This window comes from Marmota marmota, unplaced genomic scaffold (genome assembly GCF_001458135.2).
Source record: "Marmota marmota marmota unplaced genomic scaffold, marMar, whole genome shotgun sequence".
Lineage (NCBI taxonomy): Eukaryota > Metazoa > Chordata > Mammalia > Rodentia > Sciuridae > Marmota > Marmota marmota.
The window spans coordinates 41,698,710-41,723,727 of NW_026000026.1; the positions used below are offsets into that span (position 1 = coordinate 41,698,710).

Genomic DNA, 25,018 nt, shown 5'->3' on the forward strand with positions numbered 1-25,018 from the left:
CCTCCCTCCCTTCCTTCCTTCCTTCCTTCCTCCTTCCTTTCTTTCTTTCTTTCATTCTTTCTTTGTCACTTTGTTTCTTTGGCATCCCCTCCTCTTGGGATGAAGGCAAAGTCTTCATCTTCTTGTTTTCTAAGCACCAGAATTCTTGCTGAGGTAGCTTACCTTGCACACAGCTCAGCAAAATAAGTAGTGGTCTCATCATTATCCAAAGTACATGTACGAAGACATGAATTGGTGTCAACATACTTTATATATAACCAGAGATATGAAAAATTGTGCTGTATATGTGTAATAAGAATTGTAATGCATTCTGCTGTCATTTTTTTAAAAAATCAATAAAAGTAAATAAAGAAAGAAAAATAAGTAGTGGTCTCCAGGAAGATGTCAGTAATGTACAGGACTCATCCCTTGATTGACCTGAAGTCCCTGCTATTATCATGTTTGTGAGATAATCTTTGTGAAGATGCTGCCATATTATGGCAATGTGAATTTATAACTGAATCTCTTCTTCAGGCTACTTTCTGCTGGAAACTGGCACCACCCTGTTTTATGGCCTCACACTGAGGACAGACCCCCTTTTGGATCTAGAAGATCCAAAAATGTTGGCATTTGTGTCCTGCCTTCTGGGAGGAGGAAATCAATGTCCCAAACACCAGCCAGCACCTTTATATATGTATGGAGCTGCTCTGTGAGATATCTTCAGTATGGGCCTCCTGATCCCCTTCAAGTGTGATCAGTTGGTTTTATTGGTGTTCCTTGTATTTGCCTTGGGATTTTGTACCCAGCCTCTGCTCTGAATCTGGACTGGTCTCTAACTTGCTTTGGACAAAAATTATCGCAGAAGTTCTTGTATGCCAGTCCCATATCTGAAGAGATCTTGCACTTTTTCATTTAGTCTCTTGCAATTTTGGATTTGCTTATGGAAACCATGCCTCATTCTTGAGAATGAGCCTAGTCTAGGCTTCTGGAGGATGAAAGGTCACATGGAAGAGAACTGAAGGTTCCCAGCCATCAGCTAACCAACACTCAGAAACACAGCCAATTCAGTCAACCACAGCTGACAACATAGGTGTGAAGTGTCCCAGTCAAGACCTGAATGGCTATTTGCTGAGCATCACTTGTTGACTCATGCAATTGTAAATTAAATTTACAGTGGCTACTTTCAGGCTACTATGATTCTTGGTGGTGTGCAGTACATTATCATGTTGACACATGACTGATCCTCAGTGCAACTGAGAACCTCTCTCCAGTGCTAGAGAACCTTCATGGGGATCCTGGTGCCCCATCAGAGCACCCACCTTACTCCCCAGGTTTGCATATCTGGAAATGTTCAGCTCCTTTATGACCCACCTAAGAGCCTGACAACAGAGGCAATTGAAATTGATTCTGCAGAGGCATGAACAAATCAACAGTGCTGAGCAGGAGAGGATGTATTCTCTACCTCTCATTTTTCATGCCTGTTTTTTGTCCACTTCCCTTTCCAAAGCAAAATAGGAAGAAGTGATGAGATTCAAATAATTGAGAAGTACAATCTGAGGCCTAGGCTTTAAGGAAATGGAACTTTCATTGGGAAAAGTGACTAAATAGAAAAGACCCAGACATGGATCTGGCATGGAAGCATTTTTGCCATATTCTTTTGGTCAAAGCAAATCAGATACCAGTCCAGATTCAGAGGCAAGTTAATGCAGGTGACCCTCTAGAACTTATAAATAAGATATTACTCAGGCTAACTGAGGTCCGTTGTAAAGAGAGGCTGGACTGTGCTTTCAGTAGCTCTTTTACTGCCTCTCTTAATTCTCCCCTTTTCCTTTCTGGCCCCAGAGACCTCCATTCCTGTCTGAGGCATTAGCTTCCCATGTTTTATGTTATCCTTCCCAGAGATAACTGCACTTCATGAGCACTTGATACACAACACACACAGTCTCTCTCTCTCTCTCTCTCTCTCTCTCTCTCTCACACACACACACACACACACAGAGAGAGAGAGAGAGAGAGAGAGAGAGAGAGAGAGAGAGAATTTTTAGATTGGGGCAGAGAGGGAATCTTCCAAGTCAAGGGAAGAAAGACCCTTTAATGATCATCTGTAAGAGAGGAATTTAATGGCATCTAATCACTCCAACCAACGGTGCCTCTTCCATAGAAGTTCTCAACCTGGTCTTCCTCTCTTCTATTCTAATTTCCCACATTTTATTCACAGCTGAGATTTCTAGTTCTATCTTCTTGGTTTCTGTAATATTCAATATTTCTGTCAATTGCACAATACAACTTTTCTGTCTGTGCTTTTCCTCAGTGGCCTGCAAGTGTTTCTAAGGCAAAGCCTGGGGCTCATGCATGCGTGTGTGTGCACACATACACACCACACACATCCCTCTGTCAATTCCCTTTTCCCCTATTCCTTCTTCAGAGAGTCATGCCCTGTCCACAGGACTATGTATAATCAAGGGAAGTCGGTAATGGTCTCTGGGAAATGTCAAGAAAATGCAGAAGCCGTCCCTGTCTATAAAGTGCAGATCCCAAAATGAAATTGACATGCATTTATCAGCTGAGCAAGTTTTTGTCCACTTTTTATTGTTCTGTAAATGAAATTATGACAATTTTGTATAGAGAAAGATTTCCAATGGTTCTTCCAAACTAGACTCCCAAATAAGCCTGACTGAGGGTCATGAAAACCAGCACAATGGGCAAACACAAAGAAATCACCCTAAGGAAAGTGATGGTTCTGGTCCAGGGAGTCTTTGCTATTTAGTAGGAGTTCTGGATCCCAGGATCTGTGATGAACAGCAGGCTCTCCCGGGGTTGAAGGCTTGGTCATAGGCCCTTTGGAGCATCCATGGATTGCCTTAGAGGAGAGAACTCTGAGCTAAAGGCAGGCAGGCAGTGGGCTCCATAACTGAGCACTTGTTAGCTGTTCACAATCGGTTGCCAGTTTCTGGGAGGAGGGGCCCTTCCCTGCTTCTGGGAGAGGGGAGCCTATGGGTTCAGAAAGCTAGAGCCATAGTTATCTGTTTGAAATGAAGCAAGTGGAAAAAAAGGGAGGCAGTGAGCAGCATTGCTGGGATCCATAAATTTTTGCGGCATAATGAGAATTTCTAAAAACTCGGCAAGTCTGAGTTAGCAGCATTATTATTCTGTCACCTAGCCTGAATCTTCAAGCTGACAATTTACTGTGAATTTTTTTATTTTACTTTTTTTCTTATTCTTTCTGGAACTATGCATATTTTTCCTTACGAGAATAAGGTAGTGATGTAAAAGAGTGTGTGTGTGTGTGTGTGTGTGTGTGTGTGAGAGAGAGAGAGAGAGAGAGAGAGGTGTTTCAATGAAGAAAACATTTAAAAATGTATTAAATGTCCAAGATCTGAGAGTTTTTTATTAGGGCACTCAGGTGAGTGTTGGGAGACCTACCACTGTTTTTGGTATCCTTGTTGTTTGCAATACAAGCACTCTACTTAGAAGAATGCATCAATCAGCATTACATCATTAAGGTCTGTGTGGGTGGCACGTATCTTCTACTATAAGCATCTGTCTTTCCCTCCCTATGGTGGGGCTCATGCTTGCACAGAGTTCTCAAGCAGCTGTCTGGCAGATGCTCAGAGGACAGTGGATCTGGGATCTGCACTTCCAATACAAGAAGCAAAAAAAAAAAAATGTCCAGAAAAATAACCATGCCTGCAGATTAGTATTTTGTCAGATATGCTTATTGGCCAACACTAAGCCAGCCCGTTTCTGATTTAAAGCTCTACCCCTTTATGAAACCAATTAGCTCCATTTTATTCCATAGCTAAGGCAATTTCTCTTACCAAGGAATCCAGGATCATGAGTCTTAAGTTGGGAATGTCACCTAGAGCCTGGTTCTTTATCAGGAATTGCAGCCCAGTGGATTCATAGGCATGACTACAAAGGGGGATGGAGAATGGGAATGCAATGGAAGCAGCGTGGTGGGAAGGTGATGGATATGCAGGAGATCAGCATTTTCACCAAGAATCCTCTCTACTAGGCAAACCCTAACCCTCCCTGAGTCCTAGTGTCTATCTCTAAAAAGCAATGTAGTTAGAAGGAGCTCGAGCATGCAATTCAAGTGCCTCAGGTAACACAACCATGGAATGTGAACTCAGTGTGTGACAAACAGAAGTGGTAGGTCTATGACTTAAAACTGTTAACTATACAACCTCCTGGGGATATTTGAATTTCAATTTTATCATATTTTTTACATTCTTTACTTGCAATTTGAAAATAATCTTACACTTAAGGAAACATTGCATAATTAACACAGATGCATTCACATGCATAGCAACATTATTGACAATATCCAAATGTAGAATGTGCAATCCTAGTGTCCATCAACAGATGAATGGATAAACAAAATGTGGTATATAAATACAATGGAGTATTACTGTCTCAAAAAAGAAGGAAACATTACTTTAAAACAAATAACACAGTTTCCATATATGCTAATCTTGCCTCTCCAAAGTTTATATCTTATATAACCATAGTACAATTACCAAAGCCAAAAATAAACACTGATATAATACTATTAGGTTATCTATAGAACTTATTCAAAATTTTCCAATTGCCCCACTAATGTTCTTTTTTTTTTTCTAATCTAGGATACAATCCAGGATGTGCATTAAGAAAATTTGTTATGTCTCCTTACTCTTCTCCAACTTGGAAAAGTTCTACAACCCTTGGTCTTTCATGAACATGATGACCTTAAAGAGGTCACACAAGTGAGGTTGTGTTCATCTTGATACATTATATTGAGATACACGATTTTGATGTGTCTCATCACTGTTGAGGTTAATTTAGATCATTTGGTTAAGGTGGCCTCTACTGGGGTTCTCCATTAAAAGGATACAATTTCCCTTTATATGTTATTATATTTCATTCATTAATTTTAGCATCCATTGATAATACTTTCCAGCTACAGTTATTGCTGTGGTATGCTAGCTTTTAATCGCAGTTACCAAAATATCTGACAGGAACAACTTCAAGGAGGAAAGATTTTATTTTAGCTCACATAGTCCCTAGTCGTTTCGCTCCTTTGCTTTGGGCCTGAGATGAGGCAGAACATCATAGTAGAAGAGTGTGGTGGAGAAACAGTTCATGTCAGACAGGAAGCAGAGAGAAGGAGCAGAAGAGGCAATAAGCAATCCCTTCCAGGGCACATCCCCAGTGCCTACTTCCTCTACCTCCTAAAATTTCCACCACCTCCCCATAATGCCATCACATTATTGATTCATCAGTGAGTTTGACCACTGATGAGGTCAGGGTCCTCATGATCCAATCATTTCCCCAAAACCTCACCTCTGAACATGGCTGCATTGGAGAACAAGCCTTCAATAAACGAGTCTGGGAGAGCCTTCAAACCCAAACCATAAAACAGGTTTCCTAAATGATAAGGTTCAAGTTCCATCATTACTTCTACATTTGTTAATTGGAATTTCACTGTAAAGAAGATCTTTTTTTTTTTGCCTCCATTCAAATTTAATTTCTAAAAATCAGTAAAATAAAGCCAGAATAATGGTAAAGTATGTTCCTCCAATGCCCACTGGCACTTAATCCGAAATTCCTTTCTAGGGTTAAAATTCTCAGAGTTACAGTGCCCTCCCTCCATAATAGAAAATAAAACTCAAAGTTCATACTATCAGACAGTGGCCAAAGGCATAAGTCTTTAGAGAGCGAAAGACCATACATCTATTTTCTTTCCCTCCCTCTACTTTTTTTCAAATAAAATTTTAACATTACCCTAAGCACATAAGTGAGGTTAAGTAGAGAGAGGATTCAAGAACTATTGAGCCTGGAAAATGCACATTAAATATTTATGTTAAATTTTCCCTAGAGAATGTGGTTTTTAATGAACAGGAACTAAATCACAAAACCTGCAATATTCTAAAAGATTTTTATTTGCACACCAGTCCCCTAGCAAAGTTGGCTGCACCCTTCAAGTCCACCCTGTATCTTTTGATTTAACTTCATCCCTCTCCTCCTGAGCCAGGGATGTCCCATTTGAAGTGCTCCCAGCTAATGTCACAAAATGATAGACAACTAATATTGTTCATATCACTGTAATTTAAAATTGTGTAGTCTTGAAAGCTGAGGGTATTAAACACATTTTTTAAAGTTTTCTGTTTGTTCCTCGTTATTCATTGCTGAGTAACAAACCAACTTGAAATTTAGTGATATAAAACAACCTCTATTTTATTATTATCATAAATTTAGGGATCAGAAATTCAGATAGGCACAGAGTAGATGGCTTGTCCATCATCCACAATGTCTCAGGACTCAGTTGGGAAGACTTGACAGCTAGAGGATGATTGGAACAGCTTAAGTCTGGAATCAGAAGCTTCTTTAGTTAGGCAATTGTTTCCTGATTCATGCTGACTTGAAGGCTGGGCTCAGCCAGGATTTGGGGCTTCTTCATAGCATGCCATCTTGAGAGTAGAAGAGCTTTTTGAATAGTAAGTCAGGATTGTAATAGCAAATGTTAAAGCTTAAGGCAGAAGGTGCATGCATTTCATGACCTAGATTCAGACATTCTAAAATATGTGTTTGTGTGTGTATGTGTATACATCAGGGTTTTACTATATTGCCTCAGGCTGGTTAATCCTCCTGCCTTGGCCTGCAGATTAACTGGGTCTACAGGTGCATGTCTCCGTATCTGGCTCCACCACCCAGTCATATTTCCCAGACTCAAGAGCTTGGATCATGGACCTCTTGATATGGGGAGGGTCAAAGAACAGTGGCTAGTTGTCAAAACTTCAAATTTGAAACTCTAGGAAATTACAAAATTAATAAAATTGAAAATATTCTTTTACCCTAAATGCCCTTTACTTCCTGGAAAAAAAAATTTATAAAATATTCCTCGGGTATCCCTCTGACTAAAATAATCTCTCCTTTGGATTCTCATGGAAAATTGACCATAACTCTGGCAATTAAAAGGAAGTGGCAAACATTTACTGAGTGCTCACTAGTGCTTAACATTATTCCAAGAATATTTCACATTCTATCTCATTTAATTTCTCTGACAACATCAAGACAAGGAAACATCCTGTTTCACAAGTAAAGAAGTTGAGGCCAGAGGGGTAAAATAACTTGCCAAAGATCATATACACATTTAGTGGAAAAGTCAGAATTTAAGAGTACCATTAATATGCTGCTATGTACAAATATGTTTTCCCTGGTGGGTTGTGAGATATTTGCAGACTGAGACTATGTCATAGTTATTTTTGTCTCTACAGCACCAAACACAGTGCTTGGCTTATGGAAAGGAAACAGAAATGTACAATAGAAAAATGCACTAGATGTAAAAATAGGCAATTGAAAGAGAAGAAATTAAAATGGTGAATAAACATGAAACATACTGACACATTCAAAATAATCAAAGAAATTCAAATTATATCCATTAAATTGGCAAAAATTAAAATGTCTATCCAGTGTGGTTGAAAGTGTGGGAAAATGAATGTTTGTGTTCTTATTCACTTTTTGTGTTTTTTTTTAAAATATACAACCTTACAAGAAAACTTTCTGAAAATATCAAAAGTATCTAAGAAAGCATTGCCTAACCCTAAGTTGTTTAGATGTCTTTCTATGCTTTATTCTAAGAGTTGTTCAGTTTTAGCTCTTAATAGTTAGGACTATAAATCTCATTTCAAGTTGAATTTTGTATGTGGTGTGAGATAGGGATCCAAATATACTTTTTCTTGTGAATATACACTTGTTCACACATGATCTATTGAAAAGCCTATTCTTTCCCATTAACTTTTATTGGCATCCATTTTGAAAATCAATTGACCATAATAGATTATTATTAATTATTTCACTACTCTCAGTTTTATCCTGTTGAACTATGCCACCATCTTGGTTATTGTTGCTTTATAATTAGTTTTGCTATTGAAAAGTATGCGTTCTATAACTTTTTTTTCCAAGATTATTTTGGCTACTCTGGTTTCTTTAAATTTCCACTTGAATTTTAGAAAAAGCAAAAACAATAGCTGAGATTTTGAAAGGAATTATTTAGATACTGTGGATAAATTAAGGAGTATTGCTATGTTAAAAATCCATGAATATGGGATGTTTTTCCATTTACTTAGATCTCCTTTAATTTCTTTCGATGTTGTTTTATACATTTCAGTTTACAGGTCTTAGAAATTTTTGTCAAATTATCCACAAGTTATTTTATTTATTTGCTATTATTATAAATGTAAAGTGTTGTTGTAATTCCATTCTTAAAGCATTCATTGCTTGTGTATAGAATAAAAATTGGTTTTTGGATGTTAATCTTTGACCTGGAAACCTTGCTGAATTCATTTGTGAGTAGAAATAATTTTTGTAGATTCCTTAAGAATTTGTACACACAATATAAATCTTCTGCAAAAATATTTCCTTCTTCCCTTCTAATCTGGCTAACTTTATTTCTTTTCCTTGCCTAATTCACCTCAGTAGAACCTCTAATACCTACAGAATAGAAGTGACAAATGCAAACACTTTTCTCATTTTCTTCTCTTGTGCAGAAAGCATTCTATTTTTCACCATTGAACATGATATAAGCTGTGAATTTTTCACACGTGCATTTATTAGATTCATGAGGTTTCTTTCCTTCCTAGTCTGTAAAAAAATGTTTATCATACAAGGATATTAAATTTTTGAAATATTCTGTATTTGTTGAGATGATTTATTCTATTGAATAAAGGATATTATTTTGATAGTTGTTTTCAGATTTTAAAACACCCTTGCATTTCTCAGATAAACTTCATTTGGTCATAGTGGATAATTATTTTTATATATTACTGGACTTAGTTTGCTAGCATTTTTATGAGAATGTCTGGGTGTATGTTTGTAAGGGACAGAATTCTACAGTTTTTATTTTCTTACAATATCATTTTATGGTTATTGTATAAGGGTAATATTAGACTCAATAAATATGTTGAAAAGTGTTTCTTCCTCTTCCATTTTTTGGAAGAGTATCTGAATGATTAGTATCAGACTTTAAACAATTGATAGAATTTACCGTCTGGGCTTGGACTTCATTTTGTAGGAAGTTTTTAAACTATTACTTCAATCAGTTTACTTGTTATAGGTCTATTTAAATTTTCTGTGGCTTCTTGAGCTTTTTTATAATTTTTTATAATCTTTCTAGGAATTTGCCTATTTCACTCAGGTTATCTAATTTGTTGGCTTACATATATTCATATTTGTGATAGTTTGTTGTCTGTTTCTGTAACAAAATACCTGAATTAATCAACTCATGAAGAGAAAAGATGCATTGTGGTTCATGGTTTTGGAGGTTTCAGTCCATGTTCCAATGGCCTTCTTGCTTTGGGGCCTCTGGCAAGGCAGCACATCATGGTGGGAGTACATAGTAGGACAAATTAAACCCAAAGCAAACAGAGGAGGGAATTTGAGAAATTTGAATATTCAAGTTAAAATAAGTGCAATAGAAATAGAAAAACAATATAGAAAAATCAATAAATCCAAGTTATTCTTTGAAATATTCAGTAAGTTGAAAATCTCTAGTGATTTTTTTGTCTTTTCTTTTATTAAAAGGCTATTTTTAAAGACAGTTTTAGCTATCTGATATCACAATCAAGAAGACAGTACAAATATTTCTATATACCTCATAGTCAGTTTTCTCTATCATTAACATCTTTTTTGTTTTATTTTATTTTATTTATTCTCCTTAGTTATATGTGACAGTAGAATCCATTTTAATAAATGTATAGAAGCATAGAATATATCTTATCTAATTAGAACCCCATTGTGCTGAGTGAAATAAGCCAATCCCAAAAAACCAAAGATCAAATTTTTCCGCTGATATGTGGAAGCTAAATCACAATAAAGGTAGGGAGGGGGAGAAGAAAAGTTCTCTAGTGATTTTTACCAAGAAAATAAAAGAGAAAGCTTAAATAAGCAAAATCAGCCATCAAAGATAGGTCTTCACTACCAACATACAGAAATAAAAAGAATTTTAGAGAATAATATTTCTATTGTTTGAATTTGGAATGTCCCCCCAAAGCCCATGTGTTAAAGACTTGGTCCCTATCTTGGTGCTATTGGTGGGGATGGAATCTTTTAAGAGATGGGGTCTAGTGAGAGGTCTTTATGTCATGAGGGAAATGCCCTTGAAAGAGATAATGGGATCCATATTCTTCATCTTCTTTTCTTTTCTTTCTGATCCATGAAGCAGCTTTGTACACTATTCACTCCTGCCATGAGCAAACTCTGGATTTGTAAGTTAGTTTTGCCAGATACAGAATGGTGGACAACCTCTGTTTTGGCACTTTTCATATATCTTCTCACTGTCTTATGACTTCCATGACTTCCAATAAGATGTCAGTTGCTGATCTTACTGAACATTTCCTGTTTGATGTTTGGCAGCTTGATTATGTTGTGTCTAAGCGAAGATCTCTGTGTTTATCCTACTTTGAACTTGTTGAGCTTCTTAGAAAAGAATAATAATAATTTACTTGAAATTAGGAAAATTTTCAAAAGGTAATTCTATTTATCTTTCTCCTTTTCTTCTGAAACTTACAGTTTGGTTATGTTGGTATCACAAGTCTCTGAAGTTCTCCCGGCTCATTCTACTTCATTTTTTTGTCTGTTCCTCAAACTGAAAAATCTCAATTGCCCTGTATTCATGTTTGTTAATTCTTTCTTCTGCCAATTCAAATCTACTATTGAGAACATATAAGAATTTTTTTCTTTTCAGTTATTATAATTTTCAGTTCTAGAATTTCTATTCCATTATTTTTTACATTTTATCTCATTATTTATATTCTCTATTTGATGACTCATTATTCTCATACTTTCCTTTGATTCCTTTTACATGATGTCTTCATTATAATAGCTGATTAAGTCTTTGTGTAGCAAATCCAACATCTGGACTTAGAGAATTTTTATTGATTGTTATTTTTTATCCTATGTATTAGCCATATATTCTTGTTTCTTTATTTGCCTCATAATGTTTTTCGGAAAACTTGCTATTTTAAATAATATAATGTGGTAGCTCTGGAAATCAGATTCACTCCTCCAAATTTGTTGTTGTTGCTTTTGAATTTTGTTGTTGCTGTTTGTTATTGTTTTCTGTTGATATTCATTTGTTTGGTGTTTTTCCTGCACTTATATTGTAAAGTCTAACATTTATAGTGTTCTACTAAATCTGGCTTAATTAGCTTAGTGGTCAGATAATGATTAGAGATTTTCTTAAAGACCTTGAATTAATAAGGTGTTTTTACCATTTTCCAAGGAATGCTGTGTTAAAATTGGACCATGCCTTTAATGCTCAGGCAGGTGACTTGTAACTCTGTCATGGCCTTCACTTCCTGTTTTCATAGAGCCTCTAGGTCAACTTGGGATCATCGTAGGTATTTTCTGATTACATGCATAACTCTCTACATGTGTGTAGCCTTCTAAGTCTATGGAAATATATTGGAACTTTGTAAAACCCTCTATGGACATCTCATTCTCTATGTCTTTATTTTACATTTTTACCAGCTTTTCATTTACCTCAATTGGTATAGCTGTTTCAGAAAGCTGCAATGTTAAACAATTATCATAGATTGCTTTCAACAAACACCCTGGAGATAGGACTTTTCCTATTGTGCAAACTCTGAATTTGGTCAAATAATAACCAGCCTCTGAATGGGACTTTTCCAGATATGTTATAGACAATTATCTGGGAAGGAAGCTTTTTGAATAGCTCTGAATTTATGCTGTCTATTAGATTGCTGGTTTTCATAACTGTTGTGATTTTTAAAACTATTGGATTTCAAAGATACTGCAGAAATGGAGAGAAGAAGATAGAAATAGAGCAAGCAAAAACACCATAAATATTGTTGTTATTATTGAGATTCCTCTATTTTTCTTGAATAAATACCCTTAAGATACTGTAAGCATTTTATTAATTTCCAGAGTTCTGAAAAAGTTGAATTGACAGGGGTTTTTTTTCAGTGTTTTAGTTTCTTTTACATAAGAGTGAAGTTTTAGAGGTTCCTACTCTGTGGTTCACAATCTTCCCCAACCCAAGCTATATATAGCTTTATATTTAACATGAATGAAAGTTTTTTTATATACATCAATAATGAAATACTACATAAATTATGATATATCTCATATAACAAAATCTTATACCACTGCTGCCAAAGAGGTAGAAAATGGAAGTTTTATGAAAGCATGAGTGATAACTGAAAAAACATTTTGTATAAAAATATATATTCTTTGAGTGTGTGTGCATGTGTGTGTATGCATGGATGCCTGTGTGTGATCAAAGGGGAAGACCTGATACTAACTCATTTTACTATTAAGCACATAGTATTTCGCTCTTGGGAGTGGGTGAGCCTGGAGCACACAGTAAACAAACTTTTAAATCTAAGTCTCCTAAAAAAGAAAATATGAAGGAATTTTATTTCATTGCTTGTGTTTTTATTCTCCAAATTTACTCTGTATTCCTTTTGTAATAAATGATATTTAAGAAATATCTCAACCACCTCAAGATCTTACTTGATCTAAAATGTTTCAAATAGGTCTCACTTAATTTGGGAAACCTTACTGTCAAAGCATTCACATCCATTTCCCTTTTCTATTGAACACTGAGTAGCAGCACACACACCTAAATTTCAGTAGCAAATACTTTGAGTGGTGAGACAATTGTAGTAGGACCCCCCTTGAAAATCTCATAAAAACCATGTATTGACTTTCCAGAAAAAAAGTACACATTCACACTCTTTTTACACACACACACACACACACACACACGTACATACAATATTTGGTACCAGGGATTGAACCCAGAGATGTTAAACCACATCCCCAACCCCCTTTTTAAAAAATTTTTATTTTGAGTCAGGGTCTCACTAAGTTGCTTAGGGAGGCTGGCTTTGAACTTGCAATCCTCCTGCTTCAGACGCACAAGTCTCTGGGATTATAGGCATGCACCACCACACCCAGTGTTTATAATTTTTAAGCATTCTGTCAATGCTTGTGAATGTGTATAAACAGCATATCTTCACACTATGAAACGCATAAAGACAGGGCAAAGATCTGGTAACTTCAAAGCTCATACATATACAGAGAGGGGGAAAAAACCTAGAGGGGGAGTGTCTTTCTCAAGGTCTTTCTGTTATATGGTAACAGATATGAGCTACATCCAGGTCTGCCAACTTCCAGGTCAAGTTTCCAAGTTACCCAGAATCATAGAACAAATGATGGTTTTCTTTAGGTGCTTTAAAACCTTACAGGATCTATGCTGGAGACAAACTCTCATTATTGTGGTTTCTCTACCTGTCTCTGACACTCAGAGCTGATTCCAAGAATCCTTGGAACAAGAAAGAGGGAAACTTGTTCCATCAGCCAGTGCGCATTTACAAGACGTAAGTGGTTCCTCTGTGCCCAGCCTGATAAGAAGCACCAAGGGGTCACAGTGAAAGCCCAATGTACAGGACATACAATCCAGCTGTGAGGGAAGGAGTAGGTCATAACACAGTTCTGAAGCAACCAAGTGATGCGTGGAATATAAACACCAGTCCAAGAAAGGAGAATGGAGAACGTGGCACAGTATGGATACAAAGCAGACTTCAAGGAAGAGGAAAGGGAATCAAAGGTTGAATAGAAATTGGGGAAAAGAATAAGAGGTGTTTGGGGAGAGAGGAGGGAATGAGCACCGTATAAGCAAAGACAAGAAGAAGGGAAGAAGTACAGGTGGAAACAGGGGGTCGAGTGTAGCACAAAGGGTGTGAATGGCTTTCTCACATACATACCTAGCCTGCAGGAATGTCTGCATTCTGCAGCACCAGCTTAGGTGTTCTGTCCCTGGGCCAGCCCAGAAGCTAACGTGTCTCTCGTGTCCGTTTGCATCTCCACAGCTACCATTCGCAGAAGGCCTGTACCACTTTTATCACAATGGTCTTGCAAAGGCCAAAAGAAGACGCAGCCTACATCACAAGCAGCAGCTGGAGAGAGACCCCAGGGTGAGTTCTCCCTGGATAACTGCCTCCCAATCTCCACTGGCACCACTGAGCTCACTTAGTGGGAACAGAAGAGTAGGCAGGGACTTCTGAAGTCAAGACATTGAATGGATTATGAGAGAACAAACGGGTCCTTCGCAAAGAGTGGCACTAGGGCCTCTCAGCTCCTGTCTTGTGCATAATAAGTAATCCTAGGCCCATTTATAGGGCTGGAAGGGAAGAAAACAAGGACACCACCCCTTCCCTGGCTGTCCTGTCCTCAGTTTTTGTGTGAGAATTTGGGGTTGCATGGGAATATGTTTTGGCCTGTGGTGAATGGGAAAAACACCAAGAAGTTTAAGGAGTTTATTGAAAGTTTCTACTGATGAATCCACATGCTTTCCAGAGATTGCCATCACCCTATTGTGAGTGGGCCAATAGACAATCGGCTCTCCCAACCGGTGGTGGGCTCCTTGGTATCCATGCATGGTTGCAGTAGACACTAGACCATTTCAGACTTTCTTTCCAGCCCGTGTTTTCTCACACCAACCTAATCTACCATGGTATCTCAACTTTCTGCTTGATGCTCATGACCCCAACTTTTGTTTTTGTTTTTTAATCTTCAATCTTTATCTTACTCTTAAACTCCAGGTGTCATGTCTACTTCCTCTAATAGCTCAAGCTTGACTTTCCCCCAACCAAATGTACCATCTAAGTCACAAGGCAGCTCCTCTCCCAGTGTTCTTGCTCACTGCTTTTCAGAATAGAAACTTGGATCATCACTGTGCACTGATCCAAATGAGTAGATCTGATTTCTCTTAGGCAACTTACAAAGACAGAAAGTAACACCCAAGGCATGTTGCTTTCTATACATTGAAGGCAATGTAACCTCTTTCCCAGGACTCTTGGGAAAGAGCTGGTGGAAAGTGGGTCAGATGTTTGAGTCAGAAATTTGCAGATGAGAACTCTTTTGAACAAACGGAATCTGGAAACTCGTTCTTGTGTGACTTTTCATGTGAACATTTTTTTTCCTGCATTTAATTTAGGCTTTGATTAAAGGAATTCACCAACTGACAGGCAGGCAATTTTTCTTTACCTCTGCAACCCAGGTCTTCCAACGTGGCCTAGGGTGGAATTTCTGTTCTGAGAAACTACTTTATTATTGCTTTTTCAGTAAGAGGCCAACTGGCTGGTGCTGCCAGCCAATGCCAACCATTCTTAAGGGGTCTGTTGTAGAAATTGGCAACACTGTGAGAGAAGCTTTCTTTTTTCATGTAATAATGGCCTTGGACGTGGCTGTACCAACTCATTGCCTGGGGATCCCTTGATCTTGCCTGTCTCATCTGTGAATCCAAGGTGGTCCCAAGCAGGCAAAGATCACTGTGATGCATTGTGATAACTGATTTTTCCTTACTTTCAACTATGCCCTCTGATCTTGCCTTTCATAGCCAATTGTTTTCCTTTCATTTAGATATTTTCTTAAAAGTCCCATGGTTTCTCTTCTTCCATGATCAAAGATATGGCCCCAAATTCACTCAGAAACACATAAAAGGAACCAGAGACAGAAGGAAAGAGATGCTTAACAGGCTGGGGCTGAGAAGGAGAACTGAGAAAAGTGAAATTAAAAAGCCATTGTTTGGGTCAGAGAGATTATTGGGAGTAGGCTAAGATTTTCTTATTTCAGAGCTTTTTGAAATAATCTATGAAATCTTGATTCTTGCATTATAATGTTTTCCAGAAGAGGGGAAAATAAAGGCTGGGGTCATAGCTCAGTGGTAGAGCTCTTACCTAGCATGTGCGAAGCACAGGGTTCAATTCTCAGCACTGCATATAAATAAAAAATAATAATAATAAAAAGATCCATTGACAACTAAAAAAAATTTTTTAAAAAGAGGAGAAAATAAGATGGGTTGGATAATAAACAGGAAGATCAGGCAGGCTTTAGTAATTTTAATCAATGGTCTTTCTTTTCAAAACATTTTCTATTATCACTAAAAGTGCACTCACCCCCGTTCATCACCCATTTAAGAGTCTTGGTACCTGTACTTAATAGAAGTTATCACCTGCCCTGTTCATGAAGACCACAAGAAGATAGTAAGGAAACCTTCTTATCAAGGTTAAATATCAGAGATGATGTCAAAAATAAACTCATCCTAGGAAGATAGATCAGGCAGAAAAATCTCTTAATTCTTTATAAAAAAGAAAAATGATATGTACTTTTCCCCAAAATATTAGACTGAATCCCACACCTCTCCTGCATGATGTTATTAAGGCATCAAATTTTGGCTTCCGCTGACAGCAAAATATGGCAATGACTATCCTTAAACATTGACTAGGAACAGTACAAGGGTAGAAATATAAGGACTCTTCCTTGTGGGCTTGTCAACTTAAACAAAAGGGAAAACATGTCTAGTTTGGGGTTCCCAAGCACATTTCAACAGATTGAAAAAAGAAAAGTAAATACAAATGTAGAAAGAAAAGGGGAAGGGAAAAGTAACCAGAAGAATTGTTGATCTAGGCTTTTCTCTCTTAAGTAGATGTTGTGAGTTATGCTTTATAAACCAAGAACACAAGATGTTTTATCATTCTCTGAAATGCGTTGTCTCCTAGACCTACTAACTATAACTGTGCATGGAACCTCAGCTCAGTTTCCTTCTGCCATCTCTGCACAACTGCCTGGCCTTTCTTATTGTCCATGGGCTTGTGAAATCCCCTTACATAGCCCAAGGAACCTTTCACATAAGTGCAAGATGGTCTGAGCAGAGACAGGCTCTCAGGACTGGACCTACTTATGAAATGTTTTGCCCAAAGATCAGCTATCAACACAAGAAATAAAGAAGAAAAAAAATGGAAGGCCAAGGTGGCATTTTATCTTGTTTTGACTTTAGAAGAGAAATTTCAATGATGTCTCCCTCATTTTAGCAACTAATTTTTATGTTTAAGGTAAAATAGGGGGAAAAAACTAGAAAAGATTTATAAAGTGCTGCTTTCAATATGTTTATCTTTGTTTATCAACATGCAGGGATGTAGATTGTTTTAAAGGTACTCTCTTGTCTTTCTAATTCTTTCTGCTTAAAAAGTTAGTATGTTGCTGAGCATCATCATTTAGATACTAAAAAACAATAATTGCATCTTGTTTATTTCTGAAATATCTCTACATACTATGTACCTGAGTGAATAGTAGCTGCTCAGTAAATGATTGTCAAATGAATACATCATTAATAATTTTTCCCCAGCATTTCAATACATGAAATAGTATTTTTCTCTTCTTGTGACCCTATTCTGAAATATGCATCCAGGAAACAGTATAATCTTCTCTCTAGCTTCTCCGTTAGACACATTCATAATCATAGCTAAGAGAAACCAATTGCCATTTCATTACTTCCAAGACTGATCACTAAGAATCCCATGAAGAACCAGTTCTTGATTTCTAAAGTCCAACATACTCAGTTCCTGAACATATTCAGTCATCATACAACCACCAAAGTCATGACAATGTATCTAGAAAGTTTCAATAGCTAAAATAATTCGAAGATGTAATAAACACCAAACTGGGATGAAATAATAAAACTAAAACTGCTGTCTCAACACCAAGTTAAAAAACAAATATTCTCCACCCAAAAGTCTCTGTGAGATTTGTTAAACTTTAGCTGGAACAGTGTCAACAAATCTCAAAGCCAAACCTAATTGTAGTCCACAGTGGACATATTATTCTACATAAATTCTACAAGGACCTGAAAAGTTGCTGAAGATTAGATTTATTTAAGATAATACTTGTTTCTAATTCTGTTGAACCCTACTTGTACATCTGAGGTAATGTTGAAATGAAATATATTTTGAAAAAGAAAAAAAAACATAAATAGAAGGAAGACCAGTAGAGTCTTAGAGGAAGAAAAAGAGGGAGAGGAATGATAGGAGGGGAAAAGGAAGCACTGGGGACAGAAATGGAGCAAATGATATTCCATGCATGTAAGATTAGGTCAAAATGAGCCCTGCAATTATGAAATACTAGAATGCACTCATAGAAGCATTTAAAAAAACGGAGGAGTCACATCATTCTATGAGTAACACACACTAGTCAAATGGAAGCCAAGTAATTTAGTAAAGAAATAACCTAAACTTCCTTTGTTGAGGGAAATTACATTTGATTCAAGTATTACAAACATTTATTTCTTCTTCTTAGCAATCTTACTAGGCCATGCAATTATCCCTCAAAATCATTTTAAACCTGTTCCAACTTTACAAAACAGGAACCTCTATCCGTCCAATGGCAACGTTCCTTGTTTCCCCATCTGAAAGAATGGATGATAGTTTTGTGTGTTTGACATTTAGGAGCTGTTTCTTTTTAGCTTCTTTTCTCTTCTAAATGTATCCACATGTTTAAATTGCAGTCACATGATCCTGCAGGGACCCATTTCTATTCCTTAAGGATCTATTTCTGGAGGGTTTTAACCACTAAGCCACATTTCCAGTTCTTTTTATTTTTTTGTTTTGAGACAGGGTCTTGCTAAATTGCTGAGGCTGGCTTTGAACTTGCAATCCTCCTGCCTCAGCCTCCTGAGCAACTGGGATTACAGGCCTGTGCCAGCACACCCAGCTATTTGTGGAGTCTTTATATACTACAATAACCCACAAAAGTTAGTTTCATTGGATAATGCAATCACTTCAAACATTTTATACCTTGCCCCCATAAAAAACAATATTTGCAAAAGACAACATTTTTGTTCTTTGAAATTAATTAGACATGATTTATGTTATTTGCTCATAAAAGTCTAAGCTAATGAGTGAACCAGACACTCTTCTTCTGCACAATTTGATACTATAGTAATTAATATTGTTTTTGAAAAGAGATTAATTATCATGGTTGAAGCTCAGATGGTTGACAGAGACTAGGAATGGCTTGTAATTGCTGCACATACTTTTCTGAACTTGCACAAAATCCAACTCAGTGCAGTCATTTAACTATAATTGATGAACACCTTATGCATAGACAGCTATACATAAACTCCGATTAGAAAAGTTAAGCATTGCTGTTGAGAGAGTGAGATCTTAAGGAACCCATAAACCTACTAGAGCAATAAGGAGCAATTTAGTCACCGTCAACACATATCTTTTCAAAAAGAATATTGAATGCTTAGAAGTTCAAAGCAAGCCAAGAAATTCACATGCTGTCTTCCTCCACGAGTTATGTAAGATTTTCGTGGCAATTACTAAGCTCTCAGTTTCCAATTCCTTTCCCCTCCCCAAATACTTAGCATTAATCATAGATTTATGATAAGGACAGGTCACTTGTAAGCATTGTGACCAAGTCATTTTTTTTCTTCGATTTATACAAGTTAACTATTTTAATATTACTTAGAACAAACACTAGGGAAAAGACGAAAAGAGCACCATTGCCTTCTACTTTCAAATGAAAAAAATTTTGGAGAAAAAATATCCTCTTTCACTTTTTTCTTGACCCAAGCTTCCTCCAGTACTAAACCGGTGGAATTTGAGGCGTTTTCTATCTTTGCGGTGAATGCATGTCAATCAACCCTGGAGGCTGGGCAGAAAAAAAAAAAAAAAGAGTAGTTTGACAGTTTTAGAACCTTTTCGAAAGAATTTATACCCAAAGAATAGGCTGGTTTTATCCTTGTACTTGTTACATCTAAAATAGTCAGGCTTGTGCTTTTAAGACTCTGCTCTAAGAAATGTATTGGAATTCTCCAACTTGTTTTCCAAATGTCTCCTAGAGGGAAAGAAAGAAGCAGATAGATTTGATTAGATTTTACTTATTAGGAATCATAAGTAAGTAACATGGTAAGTTTATGATTAATATTATAGCAAACACAATAGTTTTAATAGTATTTTGTATTCCAGCAGGTCTGAATGACTGCTGTTGCCATGAATTCTTATTTCCTTGTAGTTAGTAGTTGGACCAAGTGTAGTTCATGACTTACAAAAATCCCTGTAGTGGTTGTTCTGTCACTAATTTGCATTTCATCAATTAATTTTCCCTACATCTCTGCATAAAGAAAATTATAGAACAGAAGGAGTGCTAAGGAAACATGAATTTAGCCCTTTGCGTTGAAGCTTTAAAATATGATTTTACCTGTGAGACAAAATAGACCAAGAGAGGGTAAATGACCTCCTTCGGGTCACACAGCCAGAATTAGTAATTAGTGGGAAGAAAACTGTTCTCAACATAAGGTTTAGTTTAAATAAAAATCTAAGTGAGAATTGATAATGCTTATGAACGTGTGGTTCTTTCAAATAAATTGTCCTCACTAATGAACAATTCTCTACATTAAAAATAGTATAGTAAAAAAAGTGAAGTTACATCTTAAGTTTATGTAATTTACATGAATTCAGTGAGTTCAGCTATAAATGGAAAAGGATAAAAGGAGAGGAAATAACAAGGGTGGGCACTTTGGTTCATCCTCTGCTCAATGCTCATATTCCCTAAAATGATCATGAACAGAGCAACGATGGATTGGCTGAGAGCACAGTTGGCCTCAGTTCCCTGGTAACTCTCATGGCGGGAGGATTTTCCCTTTCTGGGTGAGAGATTATAGCATTTAAAGATAATACTTTGGGTGCAAAAAATTTCCTGAACACAAACCAAATTCTTCATCTGCTGAAGGAATAAGGGGACATGACTAGATTCTGAAATTTCACACTTAGTATGTACAGAGACACAATATTGGTGGCTAACGTCCCTAAACTTTTTCAAAGTTAATTTTAACCATGCATAATTTCTACTTTGCGCACTTTAGCATTCAATCCCCTAAGGTATGATTTCTCTATGAGAAAGTAAACAAAGATGGTATCTTAACTTGGATTTCCTAGAAACAGATTCTAAGATGGGGAGTGGCATGCAGGAGGTTTCTTGGGGAGAAAGGAAACAGGATCAGGCAGAGAAAGAAGCTGATCTGAAATGTACTTGAACCATTGGGGCCTCAGTGAACCCTTCAGGAAACTTGGAAGCAGGGTTGGCCTTTGGAGTTATGCTAACTTGAGGCAAAGGCTTTTGTGCCTTGCATCAACTAGATTTTAGTAAGAGGCATTCCCCAGAAAGGGACTTGATTTTAGGTAAGTCACCTCTTTCTACCAAAGGCAATTCTCTTTCCTACCAAAGGAAATTCTCTGTGGAAGACAAACTCTGAGCCATCTTCAGCAGTTAGAGATGTGAGACAATTCTGTAAAGATCTGGGGATACACTGCAATATCTTCCAGTTAGTCTTGAATTGCCTTCAGTAAAAGACAAAAATCTCACATTTGGTTCAGGAGACATTTTTCTGGGAGCCCATCCCACCCATGAATCAGCCCAAAGGACATCTGGTAGGACAAAAATGAACACTTATCACCCCTTTAAAAATAATCTTGGGGTTCATACACTGATCCACTGTATTCCATGACCCCCACTCTGTCCTGCTCCTGGTTCATTTTTCCTGGTTTGGTGACATGTGCCCTTAGGAAGAGCTGAGATTACTGGGCACTTTTTGTCAGCAGAAAGAAAGTTCCAGTTCACTCAGAGTTGACAAGACTTCCAGGGCCAGAGTTCTTCCTGTGGAACGTGGCACTCCATATCCACTCCCTCTGTCTCCTCCAGTTGCCTCTCGTTCAGAGCATAAACACATATCTGTGGCACATGACCTTGACCACATTTTGAGCCCAAATAGCAAAGCTTTGAGACCCAAGTAGAGCAGTTTCTGACTTCACCTCCCATCTGGTGGCCAAATTCATTTTCAGGACACCCTGCCAAGAGGTCAGCAGATGTTCATAAGCGATGCATTTTGAGAGTGACTTGGCAGCATCAGAAGAAGGAGAAACACGGTAGTGGGGTGGGGAGAAGAAGCAGAGGGAGATGTCTGACCTGTGGGAAAAACTCATCTGCCCTAATCTGCTGGTTTTATTATACAGCAGGGAGCGACTTTCAGCATCTCCTCTGGGCTTTGCAGATGTGCCTGGCTTCCCGCCTCAAAGTGCTGCTGCTGGTGCTATAATTAACTATTTGTGGGGAACTGGGGAGAATTATTTACTACAGCTTTAGAAAGACAGGGGAAAAGCTGCTAATGAGTAAGCCTGGTTGTTTTCCTAGACGTGAGCACATTTTTAAATGCACGGCCATGCTTCCTAAAGAAGCAGGAACAGTGGTGCAGGGTGGGGGAATGATACCAGCAAGCCCAGAGCTCTCCAGGCAGGTTTAACTTTCTTTGGATGAATTCAGAAAAAGCTGTCGTGTAGAGAAAAGCAACATGGAGAGATGTGGCTCTGGATCATTTTTCTAACCCCTCAAATGCAAATTCTCAAATCGTGGGTTGGCCAACTTTTAGAATTTCCTGGAAAAAAAAAAAAAAAACAAACCTTAAATGAATGTAGGGCTAATCTTTTCTGATCTACCTCAGCTGATTTCTTGAGCCTTCCCCAAGATGCTAAAGGAAGTATGTTTGGGGACCTGAAATGCCTCCTTATATCCTCTAAAAATGAATATTTTGTGTATGGTTATTAAATGCACCATGTAACTCCTTTAACGGGCTTGATAGCAACTCATTTATTCATTCATCAAGTGTTTACTGAGCCCATACTACATGCCATGCACTGTTCTGGATCCTGAGATTCAATAGTGAACAACAACAGCAACAAAAATATTCCTCCTGGGGAACAAAGGAGAAAAAAGGAGATGAACAAAGCAATAACATGACTGGTTCTAAAAAAAAAAAAAAAAAAGTATTAAGGGGATGAATAGACCAGAGAGAGGGAAAGAGTGAGCACCATGAGAGAAGTGTTTCTATTTTATAAAAAGCACCCAGGATTGTCTACTATGATATAGTGACATTTAATATAGACCCAAAGGAGATAGAGAAGATGTGCACATAAGTATGGAGAGAAAGAGAAGAAACGTCAAAAGGAAAGGCCTCGAGTCTGGGGCACACTTAGTGTGTTCCAAAAACAGCAAGAATACCAGTAAGACTGAAGGAGTGGGTCAAGGACAATGGGAGGAGAAAGGGAGAAAGACCACGGACAATGTTGACATTCAGGGTTAGAACTTCAGATTGACTCTAAATGAGACGGGATTTATCTGCCTCTGGGTGAATAACAAGACTACAGGGTAGGGCTGGAGGGGAAGCAATTGGAAGTTAGGGAGATCAGAATCAGATGAATATTATATTTTAGAAGAGAAAGGCTGGTGGCTTGGGTCAGGGTAGACATGGAGGAGGTGGTGAGAAACAAGTCAGACTTGGGGAATATTGTAAAGTGAGAGTCTTCGAATTTGCTGATGGATTTATTGATAAATTAGATGAGAAGTGGAAGGGAAAAGGAGAAGGAAAGTGAGACAGCTGTCGGTCTGATTTATTATAGGATGGAAGCAGCACTTGTATGAATGGAAAAGATGGTAGGAGGAGTAGGTTGGTGGGTAATACGCAGGAACTTAATCGTTTGGTTTTAAGCATGTTAACATCTGTGGTTTCTTTTAAGTATCCAAATGTAGATACAAAATAAACACATGGATGTAAAGGTCCAGCAGAAAAGTCAGAGTTGGAGATATCAATTGGGAGTCATCCATATATTAGTAGTGTTCAATGGATTTCAGAAAGAGGTCTTCAAATAATTTCTTTGTTAAGATTCAAAAATCTATCTAGAAAGTAATTGCTCACTCTTCAAACTACTGCTCCAAAATGAATTTTATTCAATACTTAGGTAGAGGAAACTATAAATGCCCTTAATGGTGACATAAACAAATAGTTAAAATATCTATCTAGTGATAGAATATTCTGAAAATAATGTTTTGTGAGGCAAAAGTAGGTTGGAAGTTACAGATGCTCAGAAATGTTTAAAAAGATTCTCCAGAACTCTCCATAATTATTTTTAAATTGCTTCAGTTGTTTTCCCTTTATGATGCCTATTGACATATTTGTGATCCCATATCTATCTATAAACAGGCTTCATGTTCTTTTATCCAAATCAATGAGTGGAATTGAATTCTTGCCATTTTCAGTCATTTCAAAATCTTGTGGGTTCAGGAGAGGATAAGAGGAATGAAGCTAGGTCTAGAAATAAGTAAACAGCAGTTAGACAAAGAGATTCATGTCTGAATAACAACTCAGTTGCTGGAGTTTATCTAATTGGTTTGCCATTATCTGTACTGAAAATGTTGTGTTTTCCATCTTCTCTATGGCAAGTATGTCCCATTTAGCAAAAAGAACATATTGCCTGAGAGAAAAACAGGTAAAACAAAACAATTTTCCATTTTCCATTGTCCTGAAAGAGGAGAACAACCCTCCCCAACTATAAAGAAATTCTTAATGGATGTTAGTTTTTGTAAGGACACCTCTTTGAATCAACATGAGAAAGCCCTCCTCTAGAGAACAGAAGAAAGGAATAGCAATTAAATCCTATTGTGTAGAAATTGTCTATCAGGGAGAAAGGGAGTGTCGGGGGCAAGTCCAGTTGGAGTTCATGCTTGGGTTCTAGTAACAGTTCGGACACCAAGTAAATGTCTCCTTGAATGAACCACTTTATCTTCTTTTTTTTTTATTGGTTATTCAAAACATTACAAAACTCTTGACATATCATTATTCATACATTCGATTCAGGTGGGTTATGAACTCCCATTTTTACCCCAAATACAGATTGCAGAATCACATCAAATACACATCCACATTTTTACATAATGCCATATTAGTAACTGTTGTATTCTGCTACCTTTCCTATCCTCTACTATCCCCCCTCCCCGCCCATCTTCACTCTCTACCCCATCTGTTGTAATTTAATTCTTTCTCTTGTTTTTTTCCCCTTCCCCCTCAAATTCTCCTATATGTAATTTTGTATATCAATGAGGGTCTCCTTCCATTTCCATGCAATTTCCCTTTTCTCTCCCTTTCCCTCCCACCTCATGTCTCTGTTTAAAGTTGATCTTTTCCTCCTGCTCTTCCTCCCTGCTCTGTTCTTAGTTGTTCTCATTATATCAAAGAAGACATTTGGCATTTGTTTTTTAGGGATTGGCTAGCTTCACTTAGCATAATCTGCTCTAATGCCATCCATTTCCCTGCAAATTCTATGATTTGTCATTTTTTAGTGCTGTAGTAATACTCCATTGTGTA

At 37.3% G+C, this 25,018-nt stretch overlaps 1 protein-coding gene across 1 annotated transcript in view; it reads left to right on the top strand.

Annotated features, from left to right (window-relative positions):
- Pcsk2 (proprotein convertase subtilisin/kexin type 2) overlaps positions 1–25,018 on the top strand; it is a 273,006-nt gene that overhangs the window by 17,867 nt on the left and 230,121 nt on the right. Inside the window, exon 2 of the mRNA XM_015476507.2 lies at positions 13,854–13,958. Coding sequence (XP_015331993.1) covers positions 13,854–13,958 — 105 coding nt within the window. The remainder of the gene's footprint in view (positions 1–13,853; positions 13,959–25,018) is intronic.